At 43.8% G+C, this 23,199-nt stretch overlaps 1 protein-coding gene across 1 annotated transcript; it reads right to left on the minus strand.

Moving 5' to 3' along the window:
• Positions 1-9,406: 9,406 nt before the first annotated feature.
• Positions 9,407-17,019, minus strand: LOC124669595. The gene is made up of 3 exons (XM_047206179.1): positions 16,513-17,019; positions 10,217-10,446; positions 9,407-10,128 (listed from the first exon to the last, which is right to left on the minus strand). Exons 1-3 carry the CDS (start codon positions 16,979-16,981, stop codon positions 9,433-9,435), a joined length of 1,395 nt encoding a protein of 464 aa, XP_047062135.1. The 5' UTR covers positions 16,982-17,019; the 3' UTR covers positions 9,407-9,432.
• Positions 17,020-23,199: the final 6,180 nt, after the last annotated feature.

Here is a 23,199-nt window from a genome sequence, read left to right on the forward strand (position 1 = left end):
CCATCATAATACTCAGTAGTACTATGGGTTCCAGTATCACATCCCCAACGCCAACCCCTGGAATTCTCGATAGGAGTCTCGGAACGCTGCATGTTTCCGGATTCCTCTCCGCCCTCGTATCCCCCATAGGAACTACCCAGGTAGTTCCCGAGTGTAGCGAGTGTAGTTTCACGTGCAAGTGGATCAATACTGATGTAGTCACCAGCTGAATAAACTGGTGTCTGCACCACATTCTCCATAGGTTCTTTCCCCCTACTGTCCTCCTTGGGTTCAGTGAACTCTTCTAGCATTGTATCAATTGCTCCCGTCAAATGACGGTTCAACTGAAATAACAATGATAGCAAATTCCGGCTATTGTCCATGTATTTTGCAGCTTCGGCTGGTTTGCGTCTGGCGTATTTAAAATGGTCCAACATGAGGTCTTCCTCTTCCTCCAGGTGAGGAATGTGGGTGAATTCGGAACCCATAAGCTCTTTCGTCTTATGTTCCCGGATGTCTGTTATGGCTCTCATAACAGCTATATGATAGGCTGTGTTAATGGTTCGGGCTTCTCCTGCTGGCATAACTACGCTCATTCCCAAAGATTCGGGAAGTCGTAGCCCTACTCTACACTTTGCCAATACTGGTCCATCATAGAACCAGTATTTCGTCGCTTGGATTTGGGGATCGCACCCCAATTCAAGTAACATGGCACGTAGGATGTCTGCAAGTCCTCCGTCGTATTCACTCAAGTTTGAAGTCTTCACTTTCACATTACGTCCCGGGCGTGAACTTGCCATTGTTGGCTATAGAAATAGAGAGAATATAAGATTAGTAATAATGCATCATAATAGAGATAATAAAGAATTATCGCACTAAAACATATGATTGTGGTATTCTCAATTGAATATACACCATATTTTTAGAGAATTCTTTACTAGTCCTATTTGACTCCTAACGTTTTCGTCCCATTTACTAGGTTCCAACCTAAGGTCAAAGCTTTTGCTCTGATACCAACTGTGGTGACCCTGCATACCACTGCATGTTGTAGTATGCCAGTCGTTGATATAACATTCGCGAAGTACCAATCCGCAAATATTACATCCCTCAGAGTAGTACAACAGAACATAGCAGGTCCAAACTCATTCATACATTATTACAAACCATATATACATATCATCTTGGAGCTCCTCCTGGGTCCAAAGAGGTTTACTCCTGGGTTCGAGGTGAACCCATCTTAACTTACAATATAGGAGTTTCACTAGACTTAACATTTATTCTCTCGAGCAGCGAAGTATTAAGAGTTCGCGCTGCTCGGCTTCTACTACTAATACTGGGTACTTCTAGGCTTGTTCTCCTCCGGAAGCCTCCCCGGTTCCGTAGACTATGAGGTAGTCTACGCCTTCAATACCTCCAGAGAGGTCCGGTTCTTCATAGCCGATGAGGTCGGCTCCTTCGTGGTTGTTGTTGTCCTCCTCCAGCATGATTCGATACGGTCTAGCTGGGGATTTAAGAGAGGTATGAGTACGAGCGTACTCAACAAGTTCATATTAGGAAAGAGGTGTTTAATGCACTAACTACGGTACCAGACCAGAAAGTCTGATACCATGCAGGTTTTGATAACCATTTCTTCAAAAGGTTGTTTTTATTCGGAAGAACTATGTCCGTCAGCCTTCACCGGTTTACTAGAACTTCATGGAGTTCCTTTCCGGCAGCGTTCGCAGCTCCAAATCCCGGAACAAGGAGTGATCGGTCACGATTCGTTACACTCTGCGAGAGGTGTGTTGCTTTACCCATAAGAGATCTTAACCTTGGTGCCAACCGGGCAGCTTTCCCGTCCACACTTCCTTTGGTGTGAGGCCCGGTATAAGGTCCTAGTCAATCATGTTCCTCCGCTACCTCGAACACCCACCCTTTGTTGCATGCCCCGACCCTGGGTCCACGCCGGTTCACTTACGCCAATTAAGGCTGGGCCCCGACCACGACAACAGTGCTGGGCTCTACCATACACTCCTACGCCGGTAGCTGCAACCCATCATAGACCGCATTACCGTGGGGAATTAGAATGGGATCCCCACCCTCCGGTTGTTCCGCAAGACACAACTGCTACGGTAAGCATTGCTTTACCGTGGGGAATTAGAATGGGCTCCCCACCCTCCGGTTGTTCCGCCAGATACAACTGCTACGGTAAGCGCATCCGTTGATGAACGAGAGGTGGAAACACTTTTGACTACTCCGTCCCACTCCAGCATCTTATGGTTAACACGGGTATTACGGCACAAGAATCACTGGACGACATTTGTTGTTTAATCCTAGATGGATATAAACCCTTGCAATGGAACCTCCACCATATCAACACAATCCATGGTTCCATTGCCAACCACATAGTCATATTCATAGTTATGAAAATAGTGGTTTTGCTTTTTTATGCAATAGTGATAAACATAGTACTTTGCAAGTAATTTGGTAAAAATACTCAAATGACATGAGCAAGCGATGAACTTGCCTGAATACCGCAAAGTGTTGCAGTTTGATGGTGTGGACTGACCCTTGTCCTCTCGTTTCTGAAAAATAGCATCATTGTCCGATAAGGGCAATGGTTAAAGAAGCAATTATGCATGATTCCAGTTTTAGGGTTTGTTCCCCCTTTCCGGTGTTTATTATTTTTTTAGATAGAAGGTTAATACTAAGAATAATTTGGGGATATTTGTTTAGGGAAAAATACAACCTTGAAATGTTGTCAAGGTGTTTTTAAAGTCCAAATTTATTAATGGACTTAATTTTTATTATAGAAAATAATATGTGTGATTTAAATGATTATTTAAATCATCATATTAAGACTTATTCTTGATTATCTTCAAAAATTCCCTTTCATATTTTATTTAGATAGGGAATTTTATGCTGATCAATTTTCATATTTTTAATTATTTTTTTAGAGCTTTTATGAATTTTCTATTGAATTTCCAATTTCCTAGTTTTTAATGAAATTTGGAAAAGTACGTTACGCCTCGGGCCCACCTGTCAGTGGAGCCCAGTGGTTTGGCTAGACCAGCTCGGGTCCAACCGACCCGAGCGGTCGGTCGCTCACTCCCTCACCACGCGCCGCTCGTCCTAACCCTAATCCCCTCCGCTCTCACTGGCGATCCTCGTCGCCCGCACCGTCGCCGGCCGATTCCGGCAATCACCGGCCGCCATGGCCCTCGCCATGGGGTGCATCTGCACCGCCACGCGACGGCGCACCAGATCCACGGCATAGATCTGGTTCTAAGCCGCCCCTACGCCGATTCTCTTCTCGTTTGACCGCACGGTGGTGCGGTGCTCACCGGCACCACAGGCGGGATGACGCCGCCGGCTGTCGCCGCCAAGATGCGGAGTGCTGCGGCGCTCGCCGAGCCTGGCATGGCCTGGCCAGGTGCCGCCGTGTCTTCGGCGCGCGCCGCCGTGGCCGCCACGGCTACGCCTGCCGTCTGCTCGCTCCCGGTAAATGTTCCGCCACCCTCTTTCTCATGTGCCTCTCTTCTTCCTCCTCTAGTACCCCTGGCCATGGCTTCCCTCCTTGTGGAGGTGCTGGCCTGCTGTTGGTGATGATCTGCTGTGCTTGGCTTACTGCTGTCGCCATAGATCCTAGCTTGATGTGCTGTGCTGTTCTTGCTCAATTGCTCACTGTGCTTCCTAGCTATTTTTGTTCATTGTAATCTCTGGCTGTGGTCCTCCTGTGATTGCTCATGAGCATCCAGTGATGCTCATGGCCTACTGGCATGCTCCTATTCTTTTTACTATCACTTGGGCATACTATGTGTGCTTAATCTTGTCCTAGGCTTGATTGTGGTGGTTAATTATTGCATACCTGCAAGTGCTAGTGCCTCCGGTGAGATCCTATCTCGTGCTTCAATTCATGGACATGCTCATTTGAGCTTATCTGTTGCATTATCAACTCCATCCCTTGATGGAGTGCTTCTGGATACAATTATCTTGTCTGATGCTCTATTTGTGATACAATTATTCAGTTATTAATTATCTGTTCATGTGTTAACTGCTTAGACTGAGTTCTAGCATGCAGTAGCATGCTCTAACAAGCTTCTGGTGTTCATATGATCACCAGTTGCTTGTAACAGCTGCCCTTTGGTGTCTGTGCCTCACTGTTGCTCTCTTGTGTATCACACAGGCCTGACCTGATGTGTGCTGTTGCTTGCTTAAGCATCAATTGCTTGTCTGTCTCATTTATCTGTTCATCCTTGCTTGATTAGATGGATAAATGATGTGAACTGTGATTCAGTGGTGATCAACTCAATAAATTTGTTAGGGCTAGCAGGATGCCAACCACTTGGTTGGGTACCCTAGCCCTCTACCGAACCTCTCCGGTGATGATGTGGTGGTTCTAAGTGTTGGCTTGTGGGTTGAGGTAGCCCCGGCGTATGCATGTGCTGCCCCGGGATGGCTCCCTATCTCGTTGGCTTGCTCGTGTATGGACATATGCTCTCGACTGATCATGTTTGACTGCCGAAGCCTTTTGATGTTGACAATACTGGTAGAAACTTGTGTTTCTACCATTCCGATGGTGTAGCTAGACTATTAGGTGCTTGGTAACTTGGGAATGGGCTGATTGGGATCAAATCCATGATGGATTTCTCTGGTTGTGTCAACAACCAGTGTTCCCTTGATTGTTTTCCTTTTAGCCTTTGCTTTATTTACTGGCACCAAATGGTTTTGCAACCAAGTGATGATATATCCAGGGTTTCCCACCTTTATTTGCTTCTGTGATGCAAGTGTATGCTTATTTATGAGCAAAACAGGGTTTTGCTCAGGTTGATCTTGTTTATACCTCACTCCAGCTCCTAGATGGTTTGTTGGTGTAGAGGATTCAGCTGTTGGTTGAGTTCTTGGCTTGCCCTGCTCCTCCTTGCAAGCTTGATCTCTTGGTTTATTTTCTGGTGAGTGGAAATAGATGCAACAGCTCTAGCTGTTCATCTGTTCTTGGTGTTCTTGGCTGTTCTTGATGAACTTACCACTGTCGCTCGTCGATGGATGAACAAATGACTAGGGTTTGGCTCTAAAAAGGTTATATATGGTGCTCTCTTGCATCCCCTGGTCGACAGCTCCCGCTTGTCACCTTAGTGACTCACCGTGTGTGTGTGTGCGCATGCACACGGCCCCGTGAGCAGGCCGTGTGTGTGTGCTGTCAAGTGCTGTGCACCTGGACCTGGAACTTGGCTTTGGCCAGGATCAGCTCGGCCACATTGAGCTTATCTGCTCATTTCACCTTTCCATTTGATTTTTAACTTGCCAAGTGGCTTTGCCACTTGGCATAACTTCTCTTTGTTGTGTTTTTGTGCAGGGATCAACAATGGCTCAAAATGGATTTGGAATTCTTCAAGTTCAAGATCAAATGAAGATGATCTTGTAGAATTTAGACTAGGATCATTAACTTGTAATTTTTCTTTATTTTTCTTCCTTCTATTCTGCCCATTTATGTAATGTGTTGTAATTCATTTATTTCCATTATGAATAATGTAAAGACAATGTATCTTGTGTGTTAATCAATAAAGCTCAAGGTTTTCCCTAATGAGCTCCATTTTATTATAATTGTTCATCTTGTTTATTATTGATTATATACTTAATGAATTTCCTCAACTGAATTATTTAAGGTAATTATTTAATGTTTGAATTTGAAATTCAAATTCAACCTTGGTTCGAATTCAACCATGTCATATCATTTAAAATCCAATCAAGTAAACTCTCCCCTCTCTTCTCAAAACCCTAAACTAATGAAGTGAGATACAAGTTTGTCGCACTCTCGAAACCCTAACCCTGTAAGGTGTCGAGAGAGAAACTTGTCCCCCTTCGATGCAGTTTTTGTTTAAAAGCGCGAAATTTCCCCAGAATTTACTATGCAGTGCACATCCCTTTCTAAAATCTACCCCTCGATCGTCTCTAAACCTGGGACATTACAAAAGTCAATGTGCCAATTCCCAAGAAACGCAAGCTTGGACCAAAAACTGTTGATTGTGTTTTTCTGGGCTATGCTTTTCATAGCATTGGCTATAGATTCTTGATAGTAAAGTCTGAGGTATCCGACATGCATGTTGGTACAATCATGGAGTCGAATGATGCGACTTTCTTTGAGGATATATTTCCCATGAAGGATATGCCTAGCTCATCGAATCGGGGGATGTCTAGTACATCTATCCAGGAATTCTCTACAATTCCCGAATCCACCATTCCGATAGAACACCTTGAGAATATGGATGAGGATAACAATGAAGCTCCTAAAAGGAGTAAGAGACAGAGGACTGCGAAGTCCTTTGGTAATGATTTCATTGTGTATCTCGTGGATGACACTCCCACCTCTATTTCAGAAGCCTATGCATCTCCAGATGCTGACTATTGGAAGGAAGCTGTCCGAAGTGAGATGGACTCCATTTTGGCTAGTGGAACTTGGGAGATTACTGATCGTCCTTATGGGTGCAAACCCGTAGGATGTAAATGGGTGTTTAAGAAGAAGCTTAGGCCTGATGGTACAATTGAAAAGTACAAGGCACGGCTTGTGGCCAAAGGTTATACACAAAAGGAAGGTGAAGACTTCTTTGATACTTACTCACCTGTAGCCAGATTGACTACCATTAGAGTACTACTATCACTGGCTCCCTCATACGGTCTTCTCATTCATCAAATGGATGTTAAGACAGCTTTCCTAAATGGAGAGTTGGATGAGGAAATTTACATGGACCAGCCAGATGGATTTGTAGTAAATGGTCAAGAAGGAAAGGTGTGCAAATTGTTGAAGTCTCTATATGGTCTCAAGCAAGCACCTAAGCGAGTGGCATGAGAAGTTCGAAAGAACTTTAACTGCTGAAGGCTTTGTTGTAAATGAAGCTGATAAATGTGTGTACTATCGCCATGGTGGGGGCGAAGGAGTCATTCTTTGCTTGTACGTCGATGACATACTGATTTTCGGAACCAATCTGAATATCATCAAGAAGACCAAGGATTTCCTATCTCGCTGCTTTGAGATGAAGGATCTTGGGGTAGCTGATGTAATCTTAAACATCAAACTGTTGATGGATGAAAATGGTGGGATTACACTGCTTCAATCTCACTATGTGGAAAAGATCTTGAGTCGTTTTGGGTATAGCGATTGCAAGTCTTGTCCAACGCCTTATGATCCTAGTGTGCTGCTTAGAAAGAATAAAGCGATCGCTAGAGATCAACTGAGATATTCTTAGATTATTGGCTCGCTTATGTATTTGGCTAGCGCTACGAGGCCTGACATCGCCTTTGCTGTGAGCAAACTTAGTCGATTTGTCTCAAATCCTGGCGATGATCACTGGCATGCTCTTGAAAGAGTGATGCACTATCTAAAAGGCACTGCGAGTTATGGCATTCACTATACTGGGTATCCGAGGGTACTAGAGGGCTATAGTGACTCAAACTGGATTTCGATGTCGATGAGATTAAGGCCACTAGTGGATATGTATTTACACTTGGTGGTGGCGCTGTTTCTTGGAAGTCTTGCAAGCGAGACCATCTTAACGAGGTCAACAATGGAAGCAGAACTCACGACGATTAGACACAGCCACTGTTGAAGCAGAGTGGCTCCGTGAACTCTTGATGAACTTACCCGTGGTTGAGAAACCAATACCCGCTATCCCAATGAACTGTGATAATCAAACTGTGATCATCAAGGTTAACAGTTCTAAGGATAATATGAAGTCATCAAGGCATGTGAAGAGGAGATTAAAATCTGTCAGAAAAATGAGGAACTCCGGAGTTATTGCATTGGATTATATCCATACGTCTAGAAATCTGGCAGACCCCTTCACAAAGGGTCTATCACGTAACGTGATAGATAATGCATCAAAGGAGATGGGTATGAGACCCACCGTTTAAGTTGTCCACAGTGGTAACCCATTCTATGTGATCGGAGATCCCGTGAATTAGAACTGGGAGACAAGCTGTATGTCAACTGAGAGGAAAGTATCCTTACACCTTGTATGATACCACTCCGTAAAAGATGCAATACTTTCCTAATCTGCACGGTAGGCTGATTTATCTTAATGTGTTCTAAGTTGCTTATTTAAGCACAGATGTTGTCCTGCATAACATCCGTTGAAGAACACACCTATATGAGTTTGGTTGTTAAAACGTCGCAACCTATGGGAGTTGGGTGCTTTCTAATAAACTCATGAAAGGCCATGGAGTATGACGCATAAGCTCCACCCGCGGGGAAGCCCTGCGACGGCCTAGTACCGGTCAAGGCTCTTTGTGAAGCTAGATTAGCAGAAAACTTGCGGTTCAAGGCTTAGTCCACTGTTCAAGTAGCAGTCTAGTGTAGCATAGAGTTCTGGTGAAAGTTCAACTTAACAGTCTTCGCTATAGTACCGGTATATAAAACAATGTTTTGGAACCAAAGGCAAATTCTATGTGCCTCTAGGATCTGGTGGGGGATTGTTGGAATTTTGGCCCATATTGGACCAACGCAATAAATATTCCAGAAATTCCTAATAAATCCTAGAGGCCCACATGGCCCATTCATGCATGGCAGGGGTAGGACAAAAGTTTAGTCCCACATTGCTAGTTGAAGAAGAGTTGGAGCAGCTTATAAGGGGAGCTCTTCATACCATTTGCAAGAGAGTAATAATAGGAGGAAATAGGAGCTGACCACACGCGCGCTCCTCCTCCGACGACGCCGCCGCTCGCTCGCCTCGTCATGACACGTCGCGCCGCGGTTTGCGGGAATGCCTCGAGCCGAGAGCCTCTCTCCTCCCTGACCCTTCGTTTCATCTCCTCGCGTGACTTGTTCGGCTCCTCTCTCTGTGCCTATAAAAGAGGTCGCTCCTCTCCAGAGAAAAATTACGAGACACAACACCATATGCGCCTACCACTCGGTTCCAGAGCTTTGCGCCGCCGCTCAAGACTTCTCCATCCCGTCTACCGGCGTGCACCGCTGGACGGGACAGCAGGCCTCCGGAACCCCGTCTCTTGTGATCCTGTACGGGAGAGAGGCGATAAGGTTTTTGGGGAGCGCTCTAGCGCGACTGCTGGCTTCGACATCGACACGGAGGCCGACGACTACTTCCCCAACGAAGACTTCTTCCCCGACATCAGCAACCTCTTCAACGACATGGCTCTCAACGGCGACAACGTCAACGCTGGTTCCTCTTCTGCACCGTATGTCTTCTTCTCTTCATTTTGTGAGATCATGATGCTCTTCCTTATCTTAGCAACATGTTCAGGCTCGTTATCAGGAAACACATTGCTCTTATCAATCAGTTTAGATTTGTTGATCCTTTACTCTATGGTGATTTGCATGACTAGTTTATTCTCAAACTTTTTAGTCATGTTTTATCCACTGTTTTCTTTGATTAAATTATGGGGAAAATTGCTAATATATCCAACAGGAACAGTAAGAGTAGTTCACATGCTTGACTTAATTTTAAAATTGCTAACACATCATCAACAACTCCCGCCTTGCGTGTCTTGAACCAATTTCATGTACGGGAAAGTTTTAGGTCGCACGAGAGCGTTCGTGTAGCTCATCATCATCATATGCTGCTCGTCATCAACAAGGAGAGACCAAGCAACAGTTATCTCTAACGTGCAGTCATCACCAAGTATGCACGATTCTTGACTTATGTTGCTTAATTCAGGTGTAAAGAAAACACTTCGACTCATCATGGCATCAGTCTTTGTGACAACTTCCAGCTTTCCTTCCAATTGTACAGGAACAACCTGCCTTGACAACTTCAAATACCCTTCTTCATCTACTGGCACTGCTCCATTTTTATTATCAAACAGAACAACATGGTTAGTTCTGCGCTCATCCTTCCCTTCAGTATCCTCTTCAGGCAGTGAAAAGCAAATAACTTGTGCACCATCTGGCAACGAGCCTTGCGTAACACAGATACTAATTATGGTTGCTTGGATCGAGCCTCTGAAATACTCAGAACATAATTCCATCGTGCAAAAACAGCCATCGATGGAATGTATGATAGAAGTCCCAGCACCATGAGCATCACAAGCAAATTGTTCGGTGATTAAATGCCTGTCTTCTGACTTCATAGTGCCCTTGACTTTCAGTTGGAATTCAATCCGAACAGTGTCCTCAGACATAATCGCACGAGACGGGCCAGTCAAGTGCAAATAAGAATCCTGCAAGCATCATCATTCGCAATTTGCTTGTCAACAACGAATCAAGCAACGACAGAAATAAAAAGAACATGAAAATACCCATGTGTACCTCCTTATCCTTGAGGAATTGGCAGTTATCCCTACTGCGAAGAAAAAGATGGTTGCGACGATAGTCCACAGCATCCCTGGCAGCAACCACGCCGTATACCTCCAATGGCCAATTGAAGCCTACCAATTCTGTGATTTTGATAGAGAAAATCTGCATTGTCTGCGTGAGATCAGCAAACAATGGGTGGTAGCCTGGCATATAGTGTGTGAACAGCATTGGGCTCAATGTTGCTGCATGTGGCCAAGTGAAATATCTGTGTTAGAAATCGAACATGAAACAGAAGACATTCTTTGGGTATCATATTTCAACCGAGAAACACATTGTCCAACAGAATTAGCAACTACATATTACCACAACTACCAAACAATTTCAAACTGGGGCAACACATAAGGAAGCGATATCAGAAACTAAACACAAATACAAAGGACTACATTAGCAAAGCATGGCAGAAATATCAAATCATATCATGATTTCAAATTAGGAATTCATAAAGCATTGGCATTAGTAATTACATGTCATATTTTACTAGTAAAGAGAACTAACAGCTATTTTGCGCATGCCCATAGAATATCCTAGGTCAAGTTCATGCCAACTAGAGAGATGCAACAGCTATTTTGCGCATGCCCAAAGAATATCCTAGGTCAAGTTCATGCCAACTAGAGAGATGCAGCACCCCATTCACCATCAGTAACAACAGTAAGACACCCGAGATATATTGAGCATTAAAACACCAAAGAGAAAAAGGTACGGAATCTTGACTCAAGATTAAGTTCCTATAATTAATCAATGAAACATGTAATTCTACGCTCAAAACAAGAAATTACACGAAGACGAACTTATGTAAGATGTGAACTGAATCAGATAGGCCTCAAACGACCCTATTGCATATGAAATGGACACCTGCATGGGGCCTGATTTAGAACTTGAACAATCGAAGGACCAAGTATGCTTTCAAGTATACTCCCAAAGCATACTTGGTCCAGAACTCTGGACACAACAGGAGGGAACCACAGGAGTAAGGGCCACCCTCCCTAGAAGGTGCAGCCGTTCATATGATCCCAGATATCCCGACGTTAGGATTTTCAATTCTATATTCAAGTTTGTTACTTTCCATCCTTATGTTTGTAAGCCAGCTACATAATGTCTAGCCCTACTCTTACCAATCAAGCAATATATTACGACAAATCCTACTCTTACAAATCCTAACTAAGGGGATAAGGATCCCAGCACTAGTGGAAAACGGGTCTTTTGCACCGGTTGGTAAGGGCTATATGCACCGGATGCCCAACCGGTGCAAACAATCCGGTGCAAAAGGCCCCCCCCTTTTGCACCGGTTCAGTTACGAACCGGTGCTAAAGGGTGCACCACGTGGCGGCTCCCGGGCGTCCGAGCGGGAGGACCTTTAGCACCGGTTCGTAATACGAACCGGTGCTAAAGGGTCTGCCGTGGCAGAAAAACGTCCCAAAACGCTGCCGCGCAAGAAAAACATTTTTTTCGAATTATTTTCTACTCCTTTTTTTTTATTTTTTCGGAATTTCTAATACTTTAGTTATTTCACAAGTTTAGTCTCTAACTACCCTTATCTCTAGTCCAATTACTTACTCGTGCTCAAACTTCCCGCTCGGTCACCCATCCTCCCACTACTCTAGCACTAGCACGCTTAACTTCCAAGTTCCTTTCCATCCCGCATCCAAGGGCTTCGCGCGCATGTATGTGATAGTAGTATCATATCAATCCTATTAACATGTCAATCGATGTCATATTTCTTTATTTTTCGAATTTCAAATAATTATTTTAATAAACCAAAGTAATGTTGTAATAATAATCTTGAATAAATAAATAAACATTAACTTTATAATTTGTATTATTTTTAATTATTTTCAAATTTTCAATTTTTAAATTTTTTTGCCAAACCTAAAACCTAAAAATTTGAAAATCTTATAATTTGCTAAAAGTAATAGCAATCTTTATTTAGATGCAATTATTAATTTTAATTTTAAAAAAATAAAAAAAATATAAAATCCTAAATTTCTGGAAAAAAACTAAAATCTTCCTGCTTTCATATTTTCATTTGGATTTTTTTGATATATTATACGTTTTTTTCCGACGTCGTATGCAAAAGTTATTGCGGTTTTACCATTTTTTAAACTTTTTTTGCAAAAAAAGTGAAAATTCGAATTTCTTAATTTCTCCGAATAGTAGGTTGCATAACATACAAGAATCTGAAAACAATTTTTTTTTTGAATTTTCTATCATTTTCTTTTGTATTTTACAAACCAAAAAAAGGCGATCCACGGGGGGGGGGGTGGAGGTGCGTGGGGAGCAGAAAAACCTTTTGCACCGGTTCGTAACACGAACCGGTGCAAAAGAGTTCGTGGCTGACGCCAACCCTTTTGCACCGGTTCGTATTACGAACCGGTGCAAAAGGTCCCGCACGAACCGGTGCTAATGCCCTCTGGATATGCAGACCGCACGAACCGGTGCTAATGACCCCTTTAGCACCGGTTTGTGCCAAATCCGGTGCAAAAGCACTTTCGAGGACAGGATAAAAGCCCTTGTTTCTACTAGTGCAGCTATCATTGAGTTCAGGATTCCCAGTTATCTTTAAACATCTTAAGAGTTCCCAGGGTTGTGTTATGTTCCAAGGAAGCGGTATCAGAAACTAAACAAATACAAAGAACATCAATAACAAAGCATGGCAAAAATACCCAATCATAACACGATTTCAAATTAGGAATTCTTAATGCATGTACATTAGTAATTCCACATCATGTACTAGTAGAGAGAACTAACAGCTATTCTGTCATTTTGTGCATGCCCAAATAATATTGTAGGCCAAGCTCATGCCAACTAGAGAGATGCAGCACGACGCTGACCATCAGTGCCAACAGTAAAAAACAACAGAGATGGACATGTATGAATACTGAAATTAAAATATCTATTTTTTGCCAACCACGGACAAGCAACATTGCAGTCAACATAGAGAAAACTGAAGTAAGTACAAATGCCATGTTTTTTAAGAGTGTGTGGTAGAGAACCTTCAACATGTGTGGATTACTCGGCACCAAGTACCCTTCTGCCACCAGCAAGATGGTCTACAGCGGTCCGTAGCATGCAGAACATATGGAAAGTGCTAGGGCTCTGAAGGTATTGCAGTAGCTTTCTTAATTCAAGTCATTTTGCAAAAGGAGGGTCGTTGGATAAAATGTCTTGACATTTGTTAAAGCTAGCAAGAAGGGTCGTTGGATAAAATGTCTTATTTTAACTGGCATGGCATGATGGCATTTGCGCAATATAATACAACACAAATGGTAACAGATAGAAAGGGTCTTGAGTAGATTGATAAAGCAATACACTTACACAATGTTATAACCGGTACAATCAACATTGAGAAATGTAATAATGAAATAAAGTGAGTGGGGGTTTGGGCATTTTGGACTTCAAAAAACAAAATGAGGCTCTTCTCATCAAGCATCTACATAAGTTCTCCAATAAGGAGGACATTTTATGGGTAAGTTTGGTGGAATTATTACCCAGAGGGTGTTCCGCATGCAGCAAATCTATGTGGTTCATTTTGGTGGAGGGATGTGATAAAGTTGGCTGACCGATGGAATGGTCCACAAACAGATTTCCTGAGGCTCTTCTCTTATGCCATCGACCCGCATTTATCTGCTACAAGATCGTTCTCACATGTTTCATTTACCCCATCTCAGCAAGCTCACGAGGAATATATTCAGTTGGAAGATTTTCTTTGCAATGTCGTCATAGACCCTATGAAAACCGATGAGTGGAAAACCATCTGGAAAGATGGGGCATATACAGCCAGTAACTTCTATAGATACAACTTCAGGCATACTACATGCAGCAAGGTATACAAATTCATTTGGAAAAGTTAGTGTCTGTTACGATTTCAAGTCTTTGCCTGGCTCCTCGTCAGTGACAGTGTTAGAGTACGTCATGGGCCTGGGCCCGTTAGTCTTATGGTTTGCTTAGGAGTCAAGTAAGCCTTGCTTGGGAGTCAAGTAAACCTCTCTATATAAGGAGAGGAGATGTATCAATCTAATCAAGCAAGAATTAAGAAGGAAATCCCTTCCCTCTTGCCACCGGCCGTGGGCAAGGCCCCCGGCCGGCCCTCTCGCGCCATCCCTCTAGCACCACCATAACATTTGGTATCAGCTTCCCGGGTTCGATCATGTCCATCCCTCCACCGAGTTCTTCCCACCCGCCGCCGCCGCACTCCGCCGTCCCCGCCGTTCTCTCGGCGGAGATCACCGCAGCCCTCCACGATCTCACCACTGCTATCCAGGAGATCCGCCTCTTCCTGGCCGGTCCCTATGGGCCGCCGCCGGCGGCGGCGCTGCAGCCGTGGCAGCCGACGCACCAGGCGGCCTCCGCCGCGATCGCCGGGCCGCTGCAGCCAACGCTGCTGCTGTCGTCGCCGCCACCCGACGCCGGGCTGCTGCAGTCCCCGCTGCCGCTGTCCACCATCTCCGGGCCGGACCCTACCTCGGCGTCGGGGGTCCCTCTTCTTCAGCAGCCGGCCACCTTCTTCCCCACCGGGACGCTGCAGCAACAGCAGCAGCTGCCGCCGCCACCAACGCCGCCGATGCAGCTGTTGTCCTCACCGATGTTGTCCCTGCCGTTCGGTGGGCAGCTGCAACAGCAGCTGCCGTCGCCACCAACACCGCAGCAGCGGCTGCTGCCGCCACCGACGCCGTCCCTGCCTTTCGTTGGTGTGGGAGCGACCTTGGCCCCGGGCTCTACATCGACACCGCCCGGGATGCCCTTCCACCAGGTCCTTTTCCCTCCGTCGCCGTCACCGCTTCCGTCTTGGATCGCTATCCGCCACGTGTCGGCGGCGGTGAGATTGCAGGCTGTTGCGCGCGGTCTCCTAGTGCGTCGGCATGTGCGGGAGATGCGTGATCTGCAGCTGCAGCTCCTCCAAGTTGCGCTTCGTTGCGCAACGGACCTCGATCCCGTCCGCTGCGTCGGGGGCGGCCATGCTGTTTTTCCCACGGGCAGCGACCTCAAAGTCTGTGCCATCGACAGTTATCCGGCGGGGAGAAGGCATGGTGTCACCGACAGGAGCACACCACGTAGCACCACCGCATTCCGCCGCCGGTCGCCGCGCGGGCTCCTTTTGTTCCGTTGGTTTCCATGGGATCCAGGTGGTTGTACAGGTGCACATCCGACGGGCGGATGGTGTCCACTTTATGTTCAGGAGTCAACAATAAAGCGTCCCAGTCTATTTCAGGTTGAGAGTAATAAAACAAGCCGAGATGTAAAAGGCTCGTTTTTAGGTGTTAGGGTTGTGTTGCGTCGAGTCATGGTTTGTTTAGGTTGCAGCTCGAGGACGAGCTGCATGTCCAGGTGGGGTGTAGTGTTAGAGTACGTCATGGGCCTGGGCCCGTTAGTCTTATGGTTTGCTTAGGAGTCAAGTAAGCCTTGCTTGGGAGTCAAGTAAACCTCTCTATATAAGGAGAGGAGATGTATCAATCTAATCAAGCAAGAATTAAGAAGGAAATCCCTTCCCTCTTGCCACCGGCCGTGGGCAAGGCCCCCGGCCGGCCCTCTCGCGCCATCCCTCTAGCACCATTGAACCCGAATGATATGATTAAACGGCGAAACTGGAATGTGACCAATTTATAAGCCTGTGCACTTCCAGAGAAGCCGAAGACTGGTTACATCTGTTTTTCGACTGTAATTTCAGCCATAGAGTTTGGGTTTATCTACAGATAGACTGGACAGTGGGATAGACCATGGAAGAAAAGTTCTTGCATGCAAGAAAGGCTTCTAGTTTGCCTTTCTTTACAGAAGTGGTTATTATTGCTGCTTGGCATATTTGGAAGCAAAGAAATGGAGTTATTTTCGAAAGGATTATGCCCTCTTTCAGATCTTGGAGAAGATGATTTATCCATGAAATCACCTTGCATGTGCATAGAGTGAAGGACAAAGATACTGCCCAACTATTACAATGGATAGATAGCCTGACTTGCACTTAGTTTTTCTGTTTTGTAAATATGTAATTATGTTCATGTACTGTTGGACTTGAGTTTTAATAAAATAAATTGCTGTGGGGGTTGCCCCACAGTTCCACACTTCAAAAAAAGAATGTAATGAAAATAGGTCAGTGCATCAACTATATGATTCCCTTGCTCCCTTTTTGCATAACATCCTACAACCACTGTAAGGTTTCAATCTACATATTTGTAGGTGAACTTGCTTTTGCAATCCTAAATAAGAATTAATATGGCCGCATGCTTTCAGAAAAATCGAATATGGTTATGTATGCTTACTTGAATCTTCAAATCTGATGGAGTTGTCGCGCCGGCGAACTCGTTCCCAGCTGCGTATGTAGCAAGCAAAACTGACTTCCTCCATCTCTGCCATCTCCAGCATCTTTTTGTCCATCGGATCATCCTTTTTGATCCTCTCGAGTCTCTCAGCGAACTGAGGTACCCATCTACATAGCCAATCAATATGTTCTGAACACAATTCCAATGTGGAAACATGGCCAACCAACGTGTCATGGGCAAGCATGGATGTGGGTAAGAATTTTGCATCTGTTGAGAATAGCTGCCGAATCTGACGCCCGTTGTCCCACATCTGGCTGAAGTGGGAGGAGATCGAACCCAATTCGAAGCTACCCTTCTTTGACACCTCCATCGATCTGGCTTCTTCCGACTTGTAGATTTTAAGCATCATCTTGAAGATATCACCAATCTCGCCATGGGCCCGTGCCTGCTGCAATTCGACGACTTCCATAGTGCTTCCCTTGGACTCACCCCCAACTGTCGTGGCAATCTGGCTCTGGGTCTCTCTCGAATTCCCTTGGATCGACCTTGGATTGACAAAGCTCAAGGGCGATTCGAACTCCAGACGGCTTCGAAACTTCTGTTCGAACTCCAGACGGCTTCGCAACTTCACCTTGGTATCGGTATCGGCCAGGCTGAAGACATTATCCAGCATCCTTAACATGGCATCCTTCAATCTCAACAGATCTATCGGATCCTTGGTACTGCTACCGCCTATGAAAATCCTTCTATTCGCACAAAGCTCGATCCAGTTGAGAACCTGCTGGATGAGCACCGCGGCATGATAGAGCTCCGACCTCATCGCACAGTACTCACCACCCTACACCGTCCTTTCTTCTCCCCGCCGCCGCTCTTTTTCGTTTAGGGGAAGGCAAGGATACCAGCTAGGGTAAAACAAAATCCTTGGGGCTTCTGTGCACATATATGTTGTCAATTCTTCGTTGTCGCTGAGACGACTGCCGAAGGAAGATGAAGCGACCATTAGTTAAACCTCAGACTGAGGTTACACCATCCCTAAAACAACTATTTGAACCGAGAAATGACCCACCAAGAATGGCGAAGCCAATGTTGATGTGGCATGTCGGTCGGGGATTTTCCCAATGCTTCTCGGCCTGCAGATCGGGTTCCCTTGTCTGACCTTATTGGAGAGGTGGGCCAGATCCACCAACCACGAACCACAAACTTTGCACCTCGACAAGCACCTCCTGAACATCGTCACCACCACTGCCTAACAGAGTAGTGGACGAAGGTAGACTCCTAAACACATATCTCCCGGACAGCGGCCTGATCGCACCGGAGTAGGCACCATCCAAGAAGGAGCGGACCGTGGAGAAATTATTCCACATCAATGTCATTGCCGCCACCACAATGTTGTTGATCGGAAAACCTACTCGCCTCCCCGGATTCAATGGAAACCAGGGGACAGACACACTGATTCACAGATCCACCGTCAATAACGAAGGAAGCCATCATGTTGATAGGGACCGGAGAATCTTTATTCATCCGCGCCACCATCATCATTGGAGCGAAAGGACGAACGAGAGAAAACATAGCTACTAGTACCTACACCCCAAGGCCTACATCAAAACAGGCCCATGCGAGGATCCCGGCGACCCTCCCCCACCAACGACTGTGAGGTCACCATGGATGAGGAGCTGCCGGGATCGACGCCGCAAGGGGTGGGGCATGGGTAATTTTGTTTCCCCTTTCTCGTCTCTCGGGAGAGGAAAAAACTACAATCATCTCTTAGTACAAATATTTTTTTCTATTTCTCTCTCGTCCATATTATCAATTAATGCATTGTTGAGATATAACCATTGTGCACGCCCTTAAGGAGTACATCGTGTAAGGATATAGTGTTTGTTGATACTGCCTTAGTTGCACAATATAGGGTGACCTTAGCTGGCGGTCGTTTGCTCAAGGCCTTCCCAGCGGTCACTTTCCGACAGCTTTATTTTTGTTTAACTGTGCGCGAGTTCGCTTTCTCTTTCTAGCAAAACAACAAATATTGGATGACCCGTACATGAGCAAACCTCTTTCTTCTCCTTTCTCTCACTCACTACCGCGTTAAAACTTTTCAAATTCAAAATTTTAAAATGTTTTCTCAAACAGCAACTCCGATTTAAGATCCGTTTTCACAATCGAATCCGTCTCGACGAGATCTTCAAAACTAGCACCCATGGTAATATGTTTTGACAATTTTTTTTAGCTAAAAGTTATCAACCCTCTTTATTTGAATAATCAACCCCTTTGTACTTGAGTGATCAACGGTAAATGTATAAAATTATCAACCCCTAAAATTAATTTTATTTGAAATATTTTGACGAATTTTTTAGCTCACATGTTATTAGCCGATATTTCCTTTTCTAACAATTGCTTAACGAAATTTGTTATTTATGGAGAATGTTGCTTGCATTCCCTACGAGACAAAAAAAGAATGATGTCAGCGAGAATCTTTCTTAATTCTAAAATTCAAAATGTTTTATCTCCCAAATGACAACTTCAATTTAAGATAAGTTTTCACTAATGAACTCGTCTCACCGAGATCTTCAAAACAAGCACTCGTGTTAATATGTTTCGACAACTTTTTTTTCCGGGCTAAAAGTTATCAACCCTGAAATACGTCATTTATCAACCCTAAATTTAACAACTTACCAACCCAAAAAAGCTAAATTCATTTTGAATATTTTAGCGACTATTTTTTAATTTACAAGTTTTCTACCAGATGCCTCGTTATTTATCAACGGTAAATATAAAGAACTACCAATCCTAAAAAGCTAATTTTATTTAGAATATTTTAGCGAATATTTTTTTGTTTACAAGCTATCAACCCGGTGTCCCGTTATTTATCAACGGTAAGTATAAATAACTACCAAAACTAAAAAGTTAATTTCATTTAGAATAATTTAGCGACTCTTTTTAGTTTAGAAGCTATCAACCCGTTGCCCCATTATTTATCAACGGTGAATAAAAATACCTATCAAACTTAAAAACTATTTTTTTTAGAATATTTTAGGAACTCTTTTTTAGTTTAGAAGCTATCAACCCACTGCCTCGTTATTTATCAACGCTAATTATAAATAACTATCAATCCTAAAAGGTTATTTTCACTTAGAATATTTTAGCGACCATTTTTTTTTGCTTACAAGCTATTAACCCGACGCCACGTTATTTATCAATGGTACTACCAACCATTAAAAAGTATTTCATTTAGAATATTTTAGCGACTATTTTTTAGTGTACAAGCTATCAACCCAGTGCCCCGTTATTTATCAATGGTAAAATAAATAACTAACAACCCCTAAAAAGTATTTTATTTAGAATATTTTAGCGACTCTCTTTGAGTTTACAAGCTATCAACCAGGTGCCCTGGTATTTATCAACAGTAAATGTGAGAAAATACCGACCCTAATAGTTAATATCCTTAAGAATATTTTTCCACTACTTTTTAATTCACAAGTGATCAACCTCTCCGCCCGTCATTTATCAACGATAAAATATAAAAACTATCAACCCTAGAAAGTAAATTTTGTTTATAATACATTTTTTAGCTTACAAGCTATCAACCCGGTGATCCGTTATTTATCAACAGGAAATATAAATTACTATCAACACTAAAAAGTACTCCCTCCGTTCCTTTCTATAGTGCCTATTGTTTTTTGGCACGGAAATTAGCGCAATAGTATTTTTTACATAAGACCCCCTAGCTGAACGATTTGAGATCAACATAAAATTTGGGAAATCCATATCTTCCTAACTTACCATAACAAATCCCACAAATCTCTCTTATTGATTCTCCATATATGTGCAACCAAGTTCAATTAAGGAAAGTAAAACATTGCTGCCTAATTTTAAGGAATCGTTGGGCCATGCATTAGGAATCTCAATTTATTGTTTCCAATTTTGTATGGATTTTTTCTCACGCATATTTTGTGGGAGCTGAACGGGGGAGGGGGTAATTGAAAAAAAGCCAAGCTACAATCTTATATTCTGAAACAAATGCCAAAAATCTATAGGCACTATAGAAAGGAACTGAGGGAGTAACTTTTAATTAGAATACTTTAGCAACATTTTTAGCTTACAAGCTATCAACCCGGTGTCCCGTTATTTATCAACGGTAAATATAAATAACTATCAACCCTAAAAAAAGTTAATTTCATTTAGAATATTTTAGCGACTATATTTTAGTGTACAAGCTATCAACTCGGTGCCCCGTTACTTATCAGGGGTAAAATAAATAACTATCAACCCCTAAAAAGTATTTTATTTAGAATACTTTAGCGACTCTCTTTTAATTTACAAGCTATCAACCCGGTGTCCCGGTATTTATCAACATCAAAATATAAATAACTACCAACCCTAAAAAGTATTTAATTTAGAATATTTTAGGGACTCTTTCTTAGTCTACAAGCTATCAACCCGGTGACCCGTTATTTATCAGTGGTAAAAATAAAATAACTATCAATCCTAAAAATTTAATTTCATTTAGAATATTTTAGCGACTATTTTTTTACAAGTTATCAATCCGGTGCCCCGGTATTTATGAACGGTAAATTTAAATACCTAGCAACCCTAAAAAGTAAATTTCATTTAGAATATTTTATCGACTCTTTTTTTACAAGTTATCAACCTGGTGTCCTGGTATTTATCAACGGTATATTTAATTACCTAGCAACCCTAAAAAGTAAATTTTATTTGCAACTAAAATTCCACTTTTTTGCTTACAACTTAAAACAGTACTTAATTTGAGTAGCTAGTTGTAGTTCATTTGAGTTGCAAGTGGATCCCCCATCCGTTATTTCCCCCCTAAAAACCACTAGTCCGAAAAAGAGAATTATAAAAATCAATTCAAAAAAACATGAATTACCGTACGAAAATAACAAAAAAATGGAATTGCAAAAAAAGAATTGTCAAAAGGGAATTATAAAGGGAAACATTAATTTGCGTACGAAAATACCAATTAAAAGGGAATTGCAAAATACACCATGCACATCTGGTCCAATCATTCATCCATCTACGCATGGGCAGGTGCATAGCATGTAATCAGCATGTGCATGTGCATGTGCAAGATGATTAGTGAGAAAAAATGTGGTAGGTAATTAGTGAGAAAGGAAGTGGCGGTTGGATGTGCATGGCTGAATGGACTCGGGGGCAAAGCCCGTGTCCTGCAAGTGGGTGAAACAACCAGGGCCTGCAAAAGGGTTTGACTTTGATTTGAGCAAAACGGAGCAAATTTTTGATTTGCTGCTGAAGGAGAAACAGACTGAAGTTACCCGAAGGCCACAAAATCCCCACGTTAGAAGAGATGAACGGCAGGCCATACCGCAAATGGCATCACACGTTCACCCATGCCACCAACGACCGCAAAGTCTTGCGCGGACGGATTCAGATGGCGATAGAACAAGGCCGATTACTCTTCGGTCAGTTTGCCATGAGAGTTGACACGCAGCCGTTTCCAGACGTCAACATGGTGGATCTCAGCCACTGCATAAGACGCGAGCCAGGTTTCTCTTTCGACATCAACATGGCAGGGCTTGCAGATAGCCATGGTAAGGATAAGCCCGAGAGCAGTCGCTCCTGCGGCAAAGATAAAGAGGAGGCCGATCCACGCGACCGGCCCCAGCATGATGACAGACGGTATTTGACTGAGGAGGAGGTGATAAGCGTGCGGTATCAACGACCACTTTCCGCGCACCTCCTTAACAAATATGAACAGCAGCACGACCAACGTCGACGCTACGACGCAGATGATGATAGATATCGTCGGTCTGATGCAGACAACAGGAAATACCATCGATACGAAGGGTATGAGCGTCACACCAGAGGGAGGTCAAGAGAGCAAGAGGACATGGATAGGCATTGGAACTGTCCTTTCTTCAAACACTGCTGGGACTCAGGAATGAGCCGATTGCCTACAATCGAGAACTGCCCAGAATGTAAACAGAAGAGGAAGGGAACAAATGAAGTTTCAGTGTTCAAGCGTCTAGGACCTCTCCCACCTCAGAACAAACGATCTGAGTCATCTCAAGCTGAGGACTTCGAGGAGTCAGAAGAAGAAGATAGATATCACCGACCAAGGTTGTGTCCTGATGGACTCAGCCACTCCCAAAAGCGCAGAGTGCAATGGCTACGAAACTTGGAGGAAGCCGAGGCGCAGTACCTGTACACGTTAAGGAAAGCACAGCCCAATCTGGCCGTGAAAAGCAAACACTGGAGACGGAGGCTCGCCCACCAAAGAAAGTGTGGCGACCCAAGCAGACAAAAGCCGATGCACGGACATCGGCTGATACAAACATGGTGTTCGTTCTCCCGTCAGAATTTTGTGCTCCAAGAGATGAGGAAGTATCAGTGGCACAGTTTGATTGCGGGCCACGACCAGTTATCTTTGAGAAGCCACGAGAAAAGAGCTACAGGCATCTGAAAGCCCTATACTTGAAGGGTTATATCAATGGGCAGCCTATCAGCAAGATGCTGGTTGACACGGGAGCAGCATTCAACATAATGCCGTACTCCATGTTGCGACGTTTGGGACGTTCCACTGAAGATCTGATCAAGACCAACGTCACGCTAAGCGATTTCAACGGCCAACCGTCAGAAGCCAAGGGTGTTCTGAACGTGGACTTAACTGTCGGCCGAAAAACCATCCCTACATCCTTCTTCATCGTCGAC

This window comes from Lolium rigidum, chromosome 7 (genome assembly GCF_022539505.1).
Source record: "Lolium rigidum isolate FL_2022 chromosome 7, APGP_CSIRO_Lrig_0.1, whole genome shotgun sequence".
Lineage (NCBI taxonomy): Eukaryota > Viridiplantae > Streptophyta > Magnoliopsida > Poales > Poaceae > Lolium > Lolium rigidum.